This window comes from Melospiza georgiana, chromosome 1 (assembly GCF_028018845.1).
Source record: "Melospiza georgiana isolate bMelGeo1 chromosome 1, bMelGeo1.pri, whole genome shotgun sequence".
In the NCBI taxonomy this organism is placed as follows: Eukaryota; Metazoa; Chordata; class Aves; order Passeriformes; family Passerellidae; genus Melospiza; species Melospiza georgiana.
In genome coordinates, this window is record NC_080430.1 from 150,279,170 (window position 1) to 150,291,763 (window position 12,594).

General features: G+C 39.8%; 1 protein-coding gene across 3 annotated transcripts in view; it reads right to left on the reverse strand.

The window, feature by feature from the left end:
• TRAPPC9 (trafficking protein particle complex subunit 9) overlaps window positions 1-12,594 on the reverse strand; it is a 451,106-nt gene that overhangs the window by 302,832 nt on the left and 135,680 nt on the right. For all 3 annotated transcript variants that reach the window (XM_058033362.1, XM_058033351.1, XM_058033367.1), the window contains exon 18: window positions 897-1,039. In XM_058033362.1, coding sequence (XP_057889345.1) covers window positions 897-1,039 — 143 coding nt within the window. The remainder of the gene's footprint in view (window positions 1-896; window positions 1,040-12,594) is intronic.

Below are 12,594 nucleotides of genomic sequence, written 5' to 3' on the forward strand. Positions count from 1 at the left end.
TCTGCTCACAGCCCTGTTTTTCAGGCTATGTTGCTGCCACAGGCTGTCCATCTATCCTTGGACATTTCTGCCATGGTATGATACTGAGGACTTAGTTCTTTCCTTTGAAAATTAAATATTCACCCAGTATCTCCTAGACTGGCATTTCCTCCTTGCCCATCTTTAAATTTCTGAATTTTGTCATGAAAAGGGTCCCAGGGCCAGCAGGAATTTCTTGGATCAATTATGTTCCCTCTCAACTATTATTACTGGTGTTGCATACATAACTGCACTGAAACAATCTCAGAATTTAATCAAACCAAATTCTTGCTCCCACTGTGCATAGAGAGTTTTTTACAATAATCCTACTAATTATTAAAACTGATTGCATTCAGTGGTTGAGAAATTTTATTCAAAAAGATTTTCATTATCACAGCATTTGACCACCATCAAGAGTTGCCTTGATTTTAATATTCACTATGGCATTTGAAACTGCTCTGTGGTTTCCAGGAGAAAACAAACACAAGAGGAGAGTCTGGTCACAATTTATTTGTCACATCATTCACACATTCATTTGCAGTAAGATTCTGTTATAAAAACTCCAAACTCTGTAAAACACAACACATTACAATTGCTAAGAGATACAGAAAAAAGTTACCAAATTGTGCAATAAACATGAGATTTCCAGGCCCTGCTAAAACACACCATCATGAGAAAACATCTGAACCTCAGAAGCTGCTGAATGAACATGAATTGCTCCAATGAAGTCCTAAATGAGCAATTTTGAAAACTTCTTCACAAAAGTCTTTACCTACACGTTGATGATGATATTAAAAATGTTTCCAATATGGACTTTAAGTTACATTCAAAGGAACAGAGACAATGAGTGAGATTCCAAGAGTCAGGGCAGGGCTCACCTTGTTGCTGGCAGGGTACTGATGCGAGTGAAGAAAACAGAGGGCTCCACCTCCACGTGGAGACCCAGGGCAAGGTTCCTGTAGTATCCTTCAGCATGTCCTGGTCCACCAGAGTACTTGAAGTTCAAAATGGCTTCCAGTGTCTGGAGGAATAAAAGTTAATTCCCTGTTAGCTATTTTTCACTACTCTGCATTTCACAAGTTCAATTAAATTAGGCCAGAGAAGTGATTTGCAAATTTGCTTTCCTAACCCATCTATTCTGTTATCTCAGGAAAAAAGGCAATCTAACAAATAACTGCAGCTTAGGCAAACAGTTGCCTAATCCTTTGGAAAACTAAAAAGTGCAGCACAAAGTCAGCTGGACTTCCCTTTACATAATTCCTCTCCCTATCACATTCAACACCAAAAAACTAAAAAAAGTTGCTTAAAAGAGTCAGGGTTTATTCAATGCTGCTTTCCTTCATTCTCTTGAAAAATATTCACCACTTCACTATCTAATCAAATGGAAAAGCTTCAAAAGTGGGGGGCAGATAAAGATTATACAAAGCTAAAATTCTCATGTCCATGAAGTAACAGACTGGAGCAACACCCAACTACATGCACCTTGTCTCTGTGTTCATTTTTTAGGAAATGGCTGGCTAGTAAATATTTAAAATTATTCTCTAGCATGAGCCTTCTGCACTCATTGCTCTCAGCAGCACTGAGCCTTTACTTCTGTGAGAAAATTTGGGGCTTTGTGCCTTTCCCCTCGATGAACGGCATGGGAGCAGCTTCCCAGCACAGTCCCCACATCATCACCAGTGCTCAAACCCAGAACAGCCCTTTGGTTGATCCAGAGAGATCATTCACCACCTCCTCTGTCATTATGTCCCTGAAATATGATTTGCTGGAAACAAGGTGAGCATTTGGGAAATAGCACTGGATTTTTATTTTATTTCCTCTGTTTTTATTCTGGTCCTCAGGCAGCTGCCACTGCCACACCTCAGAGCAAGGACAGAGGCATTGCCAGCCCTGCAGCCTGACATGGACATCACATATTATGCTGAAACCTGTTTATGGAAGGACAGACACTTCTTAAAAGGCTTTAGAAACAACACCAATTTTGCCTTTGTTCAGCTTTTAGCTCATTCTTTATAAAAAAAGGCAAAAAATGCCAAACTTCAAGTCAACAACTTAGCCAGCAAATCTATTTATCAGACACCATCAAGCCTCAGGAAGGTAAAAGCACTCTGCCTTTCAACAGAAGATTCACAAAAAATTTATGAGACCTGTTATTTTTTATCACGAGCTCTAAGGAACAATCTAAGGATTTTACAACTTACAAAAAACTCCAATTTTGTTTGATACCATTCTGTTTATAAGTCTGGCTGAAGGAAAAGAAACAGAGATAGAATCATTTTCTTAAAATAACCACAGTCCAGTGATTTAAAGAGTACCAAAATCAAGAGTTTAATGTTCTGCTGCATGTGTGCACTTAACTGTTCTGCCTATTTCCAACTCCCTTTTAAGTGGAATAATTTTAATTCTTAATTTAGTTTTATTAAAATTCATGAGAGCCACCTTACAATACAAATAAAACCCTTGACTGGGCACTCTGGACATACCCATCTACTCTGTTTATGTCAATTCCTAATTTGTACTTAATGAACTCAAGTTTATGTTATGTCAGAAGAGCTAATCAATATTAAACAAAAATAAAAAAGCACAAACCCATTCAAAACATACTTCATCCTAATTAACCAGCTGGACGATTTCATAAAAATCAGAGCCAAGCTCTGTAAGTACAGGGATCTGACACTGCTTATGCTGTAATGTGAGAATGGACTTCAATTTCAATTAGGGCATGGTGAAAACTCTGTGCATGTTCTGCATTATTGCTGTAATGCTCAGACTCCTGCTGGGAGCAGCTCCATGGTTCCCTCTGCACAGCACCATGGAAAAAAGCTGCTCAACAGGACCAGCCCTGTGTCATTACAGGTAAACACACAACAGATTTCAGCTTGAAAGGTCACAGAGCATCACTGTTCCAGATGCAAACTCCTTTCCATCCCAGACCAAGTGAAAAACCTCCAGAAAAAAGGCTAAAAAACACAACCATTATGTGCCACTGATGGGCAGGAGAGTTTAAGGGCACCATCATAATTTTGGTCCCTGTTACAGTGAGGAATTTGTGGGGGAAATCCTGATGACGATGCTTTGTCTCCTGAAATCCCACTGGAGAGAACAAGGAAAAGGAAACCCAACCATCTTCTGTTAATCCAGACAGCAGCAGGACATCCCTTCCCACCCAAAATGTAAGATCTAACAGGGCACAGTAAAGACTGGGGAGACAAGAGATTCTGACAACTACAGAACACCCAAACCTCTTCTTTGTTTTCTGTTCTTTCTCTGGCCATGATGGTTTGCAGCAGCATGTGCACACAAAGAAAAAGCATCAGGCAGACTTTACATCAGGACTGTAGATGGATGTGCAGGAGAGGAGATTGACTGAAGGAAATAATAATTTTTTTCAGGACCCTTCAGATGGTTAGAGAAAGCTTCATTGCTTAGGATTTATGCAATATGAACAGAACAAAATATTTTAAAAAACCCACAACAACTACAACAAAATTCAATCTCCTTTAAAACCTCAAATACTACTTCACCTATAATATGAAAGATTGATTTTCTATCTCTGTGATAGAAAAAGAAAATACTACATTTTCATAAACCTACAAATTTCAGATAATTTACTACTCTCTCCCACAGCACCTGCAGAGAATGGCCCAAATGCTACAGCCCCCAATTTAAATAATGTTGTACCCTGACTCCTTGTGAAACCTACAAAAATCACAGCCTGAGCTGCAGATTCTCTTCATCCTTACAAATCCAAATAGCATTACTTAGAATTCTCCAAGTTGCACCACTGCAGACTGAAAATGAGATGGCAGAATGTGAACACCATTCTTCCTGTATATTATCTATGAAAAACAAAAGGAAGGAAGGAGAGAGTGCACCAGGCTTTCAGGGCAGGCAGGAAAAGAATATTGATAACTGTTGAACACATTTGAAATTCAGAAACCTGTGGACTTGGGGGGATTCTTGTTTTTAAGGCAGAGCTCTATTCTGGAAACTCAACAGTAAATATTTACTGTGATGGCTTTGGCTTGATACATTTTTTATGATTTCATTGGTCCTTCCTTCTATTGATGAAGAAAAGGAAACAAAAATGTTCCTGCATCTAAATTCCAAATGAGAGATTCTTAACCAACAGCACCCACTATCAATGACACCTACCAGAAATATTCTGCAGATAAACTATCAAAAATTCCTGGTTTGGTTTTTCATGCTTTTTTTCCTCCAAGTATTTTCAGCATAAAGCTGGCACCAGTTTGTTGACTCATAATAAAATTTAAAGCAAAGCTAGAAAGGAACTGAAGTTTGATGCCACAAAAGCAACTCAAAAAGCAATTGGGCACTAAAGTTTCCTCACTCACTGGCACCAGTCAGTACCTACCTGCCAACATCTCAGCGATGACTCTGAGCAGCAACGCCTCTAATACTGATTTTTAATTGCCAATTCAGTTGCAATCCACAGCTCAGAGCAAGTATTTCTACTGAACTACTAGCACAGTACTTCCTCCACAAAAGCAAAATCAAATCTAAAGAGAATCTCTGTTGTCATTATATTGCAAGAGTTCTATTGTCATTACATTGCAAGGATTCCATATTGCTAGAGTTCCATTCCTCCTTGATGTTTCCTGTAGGCAGCTCCTCTAGGCACTGACTCCAGTTCCTCCTCAACCAACCAATCCACTCTTTTATATTACGCTTCTTATTGGCTACAGGTGTGGCCTGTTAAAATCAGGCCTGCTCCTAATCCTTAATAATTAACCCAGCTGCAACTCTTTAGGGGCCAAGATTACATTCTATTCCACTTTAATTTACCCATACTGTATCCCCCTACAATTCCCCCTTTTTCTTTTAATTATGTAGGTGCAACATTTCTAGAAGCACACATTCAAGTAAATTAACATTATGACACATTCATTCAGAACTAAGAGTTATACAAATGTTCAGACAACATATTATAGTACAAATATATATACTTCTGGGTGTTGGTTCAGTTTTGCAGCTTTTCTCAGTTTACAAAGTACTTACCTTCAAAATCTTTTGTACGCATATTTAACAAACACTAATAGCTGCAATTTATATATTTAACCAATAGTTTAGTATTCAAATCCTTTTCCCTGAATCCATAGGGTTATATATTCGAGTCCTGTTTCCCCAAATCCACGGGGTCGTACAGTTTAGCATTTGAGTCCTTTTTCCCAAATCACGTTGGGGTCACCGTTTGTCATCTTTATATTACAAGAGTTTTATTATCATTACATTGCAAGGGTTCCATATTGCTAGAGTTTCATACCTCCTTGATGCTTCTTGTAGGCAGCTCCTCTAGGCACTGACTCCAGTTCCCCCTTAGCCAACCAATCCACTCTTTTATAACACTCTTCTTATTAGCTACAGGTGTGGCCTGTTAAAATCAGGCCTGCTTCTAATACTTAATAATTAACTCAGCTGCAACTCTTTAGGGAGTAAGATTACATTCTATTCCACTTTCATTTACCCATACTGTATCCCCCTACTAATTTCCACCTAATTCTACAGATTATTGCTGCTCATGCAGAAGTTGGAATGTTACTGAGAACAGAAAAGTCCAAAACAGACAATGATAAATTAAATAGAGAAATGAATGGGGGGAAAGCTGTGTGAAAGGTATTTCTAGTGCTGACAAGTGAAATATGGTGCTCAGCCCTTTGTCTCAACTGAGAGATGATTGACTGAATACTAGACTCAAGAAAATTTGCCCCCTCTAAAAGGTGCTCCAGTTCTGTGTGGCAAATAGCACAATTTTAGGTCAAGAATTTTCTTACACCAAGAGCATGTTAAGGAACTATAAATCAAGGATATAAGGGCCCACCTGCAGAGATGCAATCATTATATGCTCTAGGTGAAGGAAAATAAAGTTTCCATAGAAGAACACAAAGCATCATCATCATTTGTGAGCAAGGCTCACATACACTATGTTTTCAGGTCTTTTCTAAATTCCCTTAGTACAGTAAAAATGACACTAAGTAGATCTCAGCACTTAATAGAAGATGAAATGTCAGTGCTACAGGCAGTTTGCTCCCAAGGAACTGCAGATGCTGACTGCAGTGACTGAAGAAATACCAGATTGTAGCACTACAGACTCCTCCTTAAATCCACAACACTTAAAAACTAAAAACTAAAGGGGAAAAAAAATAGCATGAAGACCAGACTCAAAATACACAAATTCAGAACATAATCTTTCCAGTTTAGCTTCTGAATGGCTTTTAGAACACAATCTCATTAATGAGTATAATTTCTCATGCAATTAGGGCTTGAAATTTGAAAAATAATTTATTCTAGGTGTGTAACCTTCCAGTACACCTTCCTTTGGGAAAAAAAAAATACTGATTACTTGCCCAACTGTAAATATGATTTATTCCCAAATCCTATCCTACTCCTGATGTTCTTCTCTCTCAAACTCCCATTAGCAGCTCTGGCTCCACACATTCCTAAGCGTTCAGCCATTTTTTCTGACTTTAGCCCCTTTTCTCACCTGTTGCCTTGTGGTTTCTGGTTTGGGTGTGGTATTTTTTTTCCTTACTTTAAACCCCAATTTTGTTAAGTTCTCTCTGCCTCCCTCCCTCATTCCTCTTCTTCTCTGACCATTCCACTCTTATTCTACTCTGAGCAACAGCCAGTAAAATTCTCATCAGTAAAAAAAGAGAAATAAAAAATTGATACTTCATCAGTTCTATCTCACAAAAGGCACCAGAGGATCTGTCTCAACAAAATTAATTTCTCCATTTGTTCTGCTGGGTGGAATACTGAAAATCTTTAAAAGAGCTTTGTGTAAATAAACCATGGATCAGGATTTTCAGCTGCCTAGCTGTAACTAATTAAATGATCTGGCAGTAATGAGGAGAAAGTGAGTTTCTCTAATTAACCACACTCTTTTCAAGGGCAGCAGGTGACCCTGGCAATGCTCAAGCTCCTGACAACAGCAGAGATGTCCCCAAAAACGTGCAGAACTGGATCAACCTCAAAAAGTCCTGCAAGCTTTTAATCCAAGCACATGGGATAAGCTGGTCCAGGAACACGTTTCAGATACAAATACAGGGCATGGACACAGCTGAATCTTTTTTATTTTAAGGAAAAGGCTAAAAAGTGAGCATTGGGAAGGAAATGGAGATGCCTAAATAGCTGAAACCAAGGAAAATGAGACTCAAATACATCAAGCTTCCACTTTGGAGCAATTTGTGAACACAAGGACTGTGTCTATGTTTAGCACTGAGCTCCAATCCCAGTCCTGGCATTTGGAAATGCACACAGCTCTGCCTGTGTATTCATCTGGCTACCAAAGTTAATATAGATTAGCACTTTCTTGAGCTTTATTTACAAAGGTCTAACAAAAGAATTCCTGTCATTTTTGCTTCTTCCTCTCATCACTGAATCTACAGCCCATGGTTACACATGATAACCTGACAAAGAATAAAATCTATATTTAAAAAAAGAGGCTTAAAGGATGATTTTGTGTAAAAAGAATGAGGCTTAATAGCAGTGTTGGGAGAAGCAATTGGTGCATCTATGTCCATGGGCTGAATATCCTCCTGCCCACTTGCTCTCAGGAGGATAAAAGGGGAAACAAAAAAAAAAACACTCCCACACAGCTAAAGAGGAAAAACAGAGACACTTCTGGATACCTTCAAATCCTATAATTCTACTTGGGAAGACAAAAATCTCCAATCTAAGAAGAAAAAAAATCTGTCAGTTAAATGACAGAAGTATTTATTCCTGTCTTTATTCATCCCCAAGGTAAGAACAGCACTGCTGGAATCTGGGATTTGAGATCTGCACAACTCCTTAGCATGGAGTCTCTGGTCCCAGCTCCCTGAAGGACTTGGATCTTGATGTCCTCAAAGGATTAATTCAAGGTGAGTATTGTTCCAAAATTGAAAAAAACCTGTTTCTCTCTAATGTCTTTAGTGTCTGGCACAATCTTAGACTGCCATGAGAGGTCCATGTTAAGAAATGAAGGTAAGAATTTGAACATATTTATATATTTTATATGAAATATTTATAAAGTTTTCTGCCTGCAGAAAACACTACCTCATTATTGTTATTAAAAAGTAATAATAAATTGAATTTTTACATTAAAATAATTGGTAGGATAAAGTACACAGAGATATCACAGAATCATAGATTCACTAAGGCTGTAAAAGACTTCCAAGACCATCAAGTCCAACCATGGACTTGAGAAAGGCAGGGAGAGATCCATTTTGCTTTGCAGAAAGAGATTTATTCATTGCAGTCTCACTGGACAGTATCAATCTCTTCACTCATGGCTAACCTGTCTTATTTTCTGATACACAAAATGTCCTTTAGGGTTTTTGCATTTTCAGAGATGATATGACTGTCTTTTTTTTTTTTTTTTTGCTAAAACATAAATCCTATACTTTTGTTTGCATGCCAATCCTGAAGCAAATCTGAATCCACTGGAATACTTCATTGATCAAGGTAGAATTCCAAATTTTGCCCAAGTAAGAAAAGGAGACTCTCCCTGTAGATATTGTTCCTTAGAGCACCAAACAGTGCAGTAATTGATAGCAGGAGCCCTGATACATGCATTACAAAAAGGATATGCATATGTAATGATCTTGTAGTGCATATGTAATCATCCTCCTGGACCCAACTGCAGCACACACTCTCCATGCTAATTTTTCTCTTCTCTATTCCACTGAAAATACACTTGGCAACTACAAAAGCCAGGATAAAATTCTTAACAACTGATTAAGCAATGAAATAAATTGTGCCTCTGCAGCAAGTCAGACCTTTACATGTACAAATACAAACAAAGCCCACATTGCCACTCCTGTTAAGCTTCTCTATCAGTCTGCCACACAATTCGATGTCATTTTTAGCACCTGTGTTAACAGGCGACTTTGCACACCCAGGTTAGTGAAGAAGGTGCCTGTTGTGTGCAGCTCTGGTGCAGTGTTACTCAAGTGACTTTCAGCAGCAATTCTTGCACCATACCAGGGTTTATGGAGCTCATCCATCCACATTTCTGTCTAGTTAAACCCCTGAACAATGAAAGTGCTGCATCTCTCAGCAAAAATAGCACAATGGCAAGTAGCTGAAGCTAAATATAGCTCCTGCAGGCATATACTGGGAATTAAATAGTACATTTCACCCCTCCCCAATCCTAAATCAGTAAGCTTCAACAAGGAATCTCTAGTGAATACACACAGGAGCTCAATAAATCCCCCTAAAGCTTACAAGGCATATTCTGAATCTGTGCAGGCTAAAAATAGCTATGTTTATAATGAGAATGGAGATGTGAGCAGAATAATATTAAGTTTAAAGGCAGGGCTGGTGTAGTCATTCTGCATTAACAAATAGGGTGAATCAAAGGTCGCTCTGACAAACAGATACACAGGTTGACAGATAAAATATAATATCCAGCAATCTTGTACTGAAGAGCATTCATCTCTCATTAAACTCTGCATTTCCTAATTGACTATTGCAGCCACACATTCACAAGTGATTTTGTGCACATTTTTTAGCTGGAATACAAGTTGTTAGCTCCTAAAGACAGAAGGCAGGAATACACAGCATAATTCCCCTGGACAATATTCCCTCCTAGAGCTTCAATCCCTCTGGAAATATTCAGGAAATACATAATTATTTTTGTTGTATTAATTACAGAATTCTGCCTTCTTTAATTAAAGGTAAATTGCATCCAGGCCTCCTGGGTCCCACAATTGCAGCTGGATGCCCAAGAGGCTGATGCCCATTCTCAGCTGCCTCAGAGGTTTTACCTCCCTCAGCCTGGGTCCCAGCACTGCTGACCACAGCTAGCACAGCATCTCATTCTTGGCTGAGCTACAGATGAGAGATTAAAAATAATTTAAACACAAGTAACTTTTATGTTGAACATTCCCATGGAGAGTTCTCTGTCTGCTGACACTAAACTGCAAAATGTGTTAGAAAAACATGCTGGGGAACAAACCCTGCATGCTGGTCTTGGAGGATGAGAAGGAATGGAGGGGCAAGTCAGAACACATATTCCTTAATAGCTTCTCTGATTCTGAAATCAAAGAATGGCATCAGTTGGAAGGGACCTTAAAGACCATCTCATTCCAAACCCCCCTGGCATTGGGAATCCTTCCACTAAACCAAGCAGCTCAGAGCCCCATCAGTTTGTTCTAGAACAATCTGGGGATGGGGCAGCCACAGCTTCTCTGGGCAACCTGTGCCAGGGCCTCACCATCCTCATAGTAAAGAATGTTTTTGCTTTTATCTAAAGCAGGCCTACTCTCTTTCAGCTGGAAGAGCCATTCCTCTTTGTCCTGTCACTCCAGGCCTTGCAGTCTCTGTCCTGTTGGCTCCCTGCAGGTACTGGAAGGCCACAATGAGGTCATCCCAAGACATCTCTTCTCCAGGCTGAATAAACCAAATTCTCTCAGTCTTTCCTCACAGCAGAGCTGTTCCATCCCTCCAACTCTGGACTTGCTCCAACAGCTCCACATCCTTCCTGTGCTGGGCCCCAGAGCTGGACAGTGCATGTGGGGTCTGACCAGAGTAGAGGAGCAGAATCCCCTCCCTTGATCAGCTCCCACAGTGCTTTGGATAAATCCTGCCCTGACTCTGAAGTAGGAAGGTGGAAACAGAGAATAAATACAGGGACACATGTTGATGAAGAAATCACAGACACACAGACACCCTTCCAAGGGGAAATTTGTCTATGTGAGACCACCTGGTTCTCCCAGCAATGGCTAGGGATGTGCTGGGGGCTGTAAAGCAGCATCACTGCACCTATTTCCTCACTGAAACCTTAGGTTAGAGGGTACATATGTTGTTAGGGGTATGGGGTATTATCATAGGATACATTTGTACTTTGAACCTGTTCAGTTCACCCTCCAGGCAGAGTGCCCAAGTAAAGGCACAAATGCTGGCAGATCCTTCTCACTAAAGGCACATCCCAGGGAGAGGCGGATAAAACCAAGATGTGGGCATAACAAAGAAACATCTCCAGCATAAAAACACCACATGTCATGAAACCCTAAATGAAATTACATATAATTACATATAAACCCAGTAACAATTCAGAAAGAACTTCAGTAAAAGCCAGAAACAAGTGCCGAAGAAGTGACTGCCAGCTGGGACTGACACCTCTGCTCACTGCTGCTGCTCATTCACAGGCAGGTCACCTCTCACCTTGGAGAGAGTGAGCACAGGACTTTCTCTGGCTCCACAGCACATCTGACTGCTCCAGACTCAGCAAACAAGCATTGCCTCTCAGAACATATTCCCAGCTTACCAAGTGAGACTTTCACAAAGCTCTACAACACTACTAAGGTCTGCAAATGGTGAGTCCAGGGTGAGTCCTCCTCCAACCTTCCCACAAAAGCAACACCACCAACCCTGAATAGGCTGATATGCAACAACCTCAAGTCCCTGGGTAACATCAAAAAGTTATTCAGTTTTGTTTTTCATGCCAAAGATTTCTATGCTGTTTTGTTCTTCTTCAACCCCTTCTCTGTTCCTTCTATTTCCACCATGTCCTTTGTGAGCAAAGAGGGTAAGATTGCACACAAAGAGGGAAAGAAAAAACTGCTTGGTTTGCTCTCTATTCCTTTACTTTCTAATATTCTATTTCTAATAATTGTTTGTCTTTGTAGAGCATCTCATGCTTCCAATTTCATGTATTTGGAATTAAGACTCCAAATTCTTCATGTGCATTAACTTCACCATGCACATGTGGATCAGTGCTGATCTTCACCTCAAACTTTAACCCCCCAGCCCTACTGCAGGATAAACCTGTAATCCCTGAGAGCTGGTTTCCATGTGTGCTACCCTTGCTGATCTTTGCCAATTCCTCATCACCCTAATGCTCAGATCCTTTAAGAGCATGCACAGGCACAACACAGTCCTTAGGAATTAGGCAGGAGCCCACCCTGCAGGGTGCAAATGAACCCCTTATCCTACCTTGAACCAGCTCAACTCATGATGGGACCTGCACATTCGTCTCACAGCACACTTGCCTCTCTCAAAGAGCTTTTTGTCAGTCTCTGGGAGTGTTTTAGGAATCAAGTGAGCAGTATCAATGATTTTCTGTTTGTTCAGGAGCTCTGAATATAGAACTGGGACAGATTTGCTTACCGCGATGCTGCCCTTCATTAACAAAACCCATTTCAACAGTTCCCCAACAAATGTAACTTGTAATAATACCCTATACCCCTAACAACATATGTAGCCTATAACCCAATATAATAACCCTGAAACTCTGCAGTTTCACTTTGGTTTTACCACATTTACCAACAGCAAGTGTAAAGTAACTGTTTTAATTGCTCTGCTTCCCCAATGGCAACATACAACTTAACTTGCCAAAGTTACAAACTTTTGAACCATCAGAGAATATGAAAATAATATTCCAGACCAAGAAGGAAGAATCACATGCACCCCTCTATGAGCACAAGGTCTTACAGAAGTCCAGAGTTTCTATTTTACATCGCAGGGATCCATCCCATACAAATGGTTTTAGGAAGGTATCAAATCCACACACTATTCAAAACACTCTGCTGAAGAAGCCAGCTCCTTTCATTATGTGTATAATTTTTATTCATA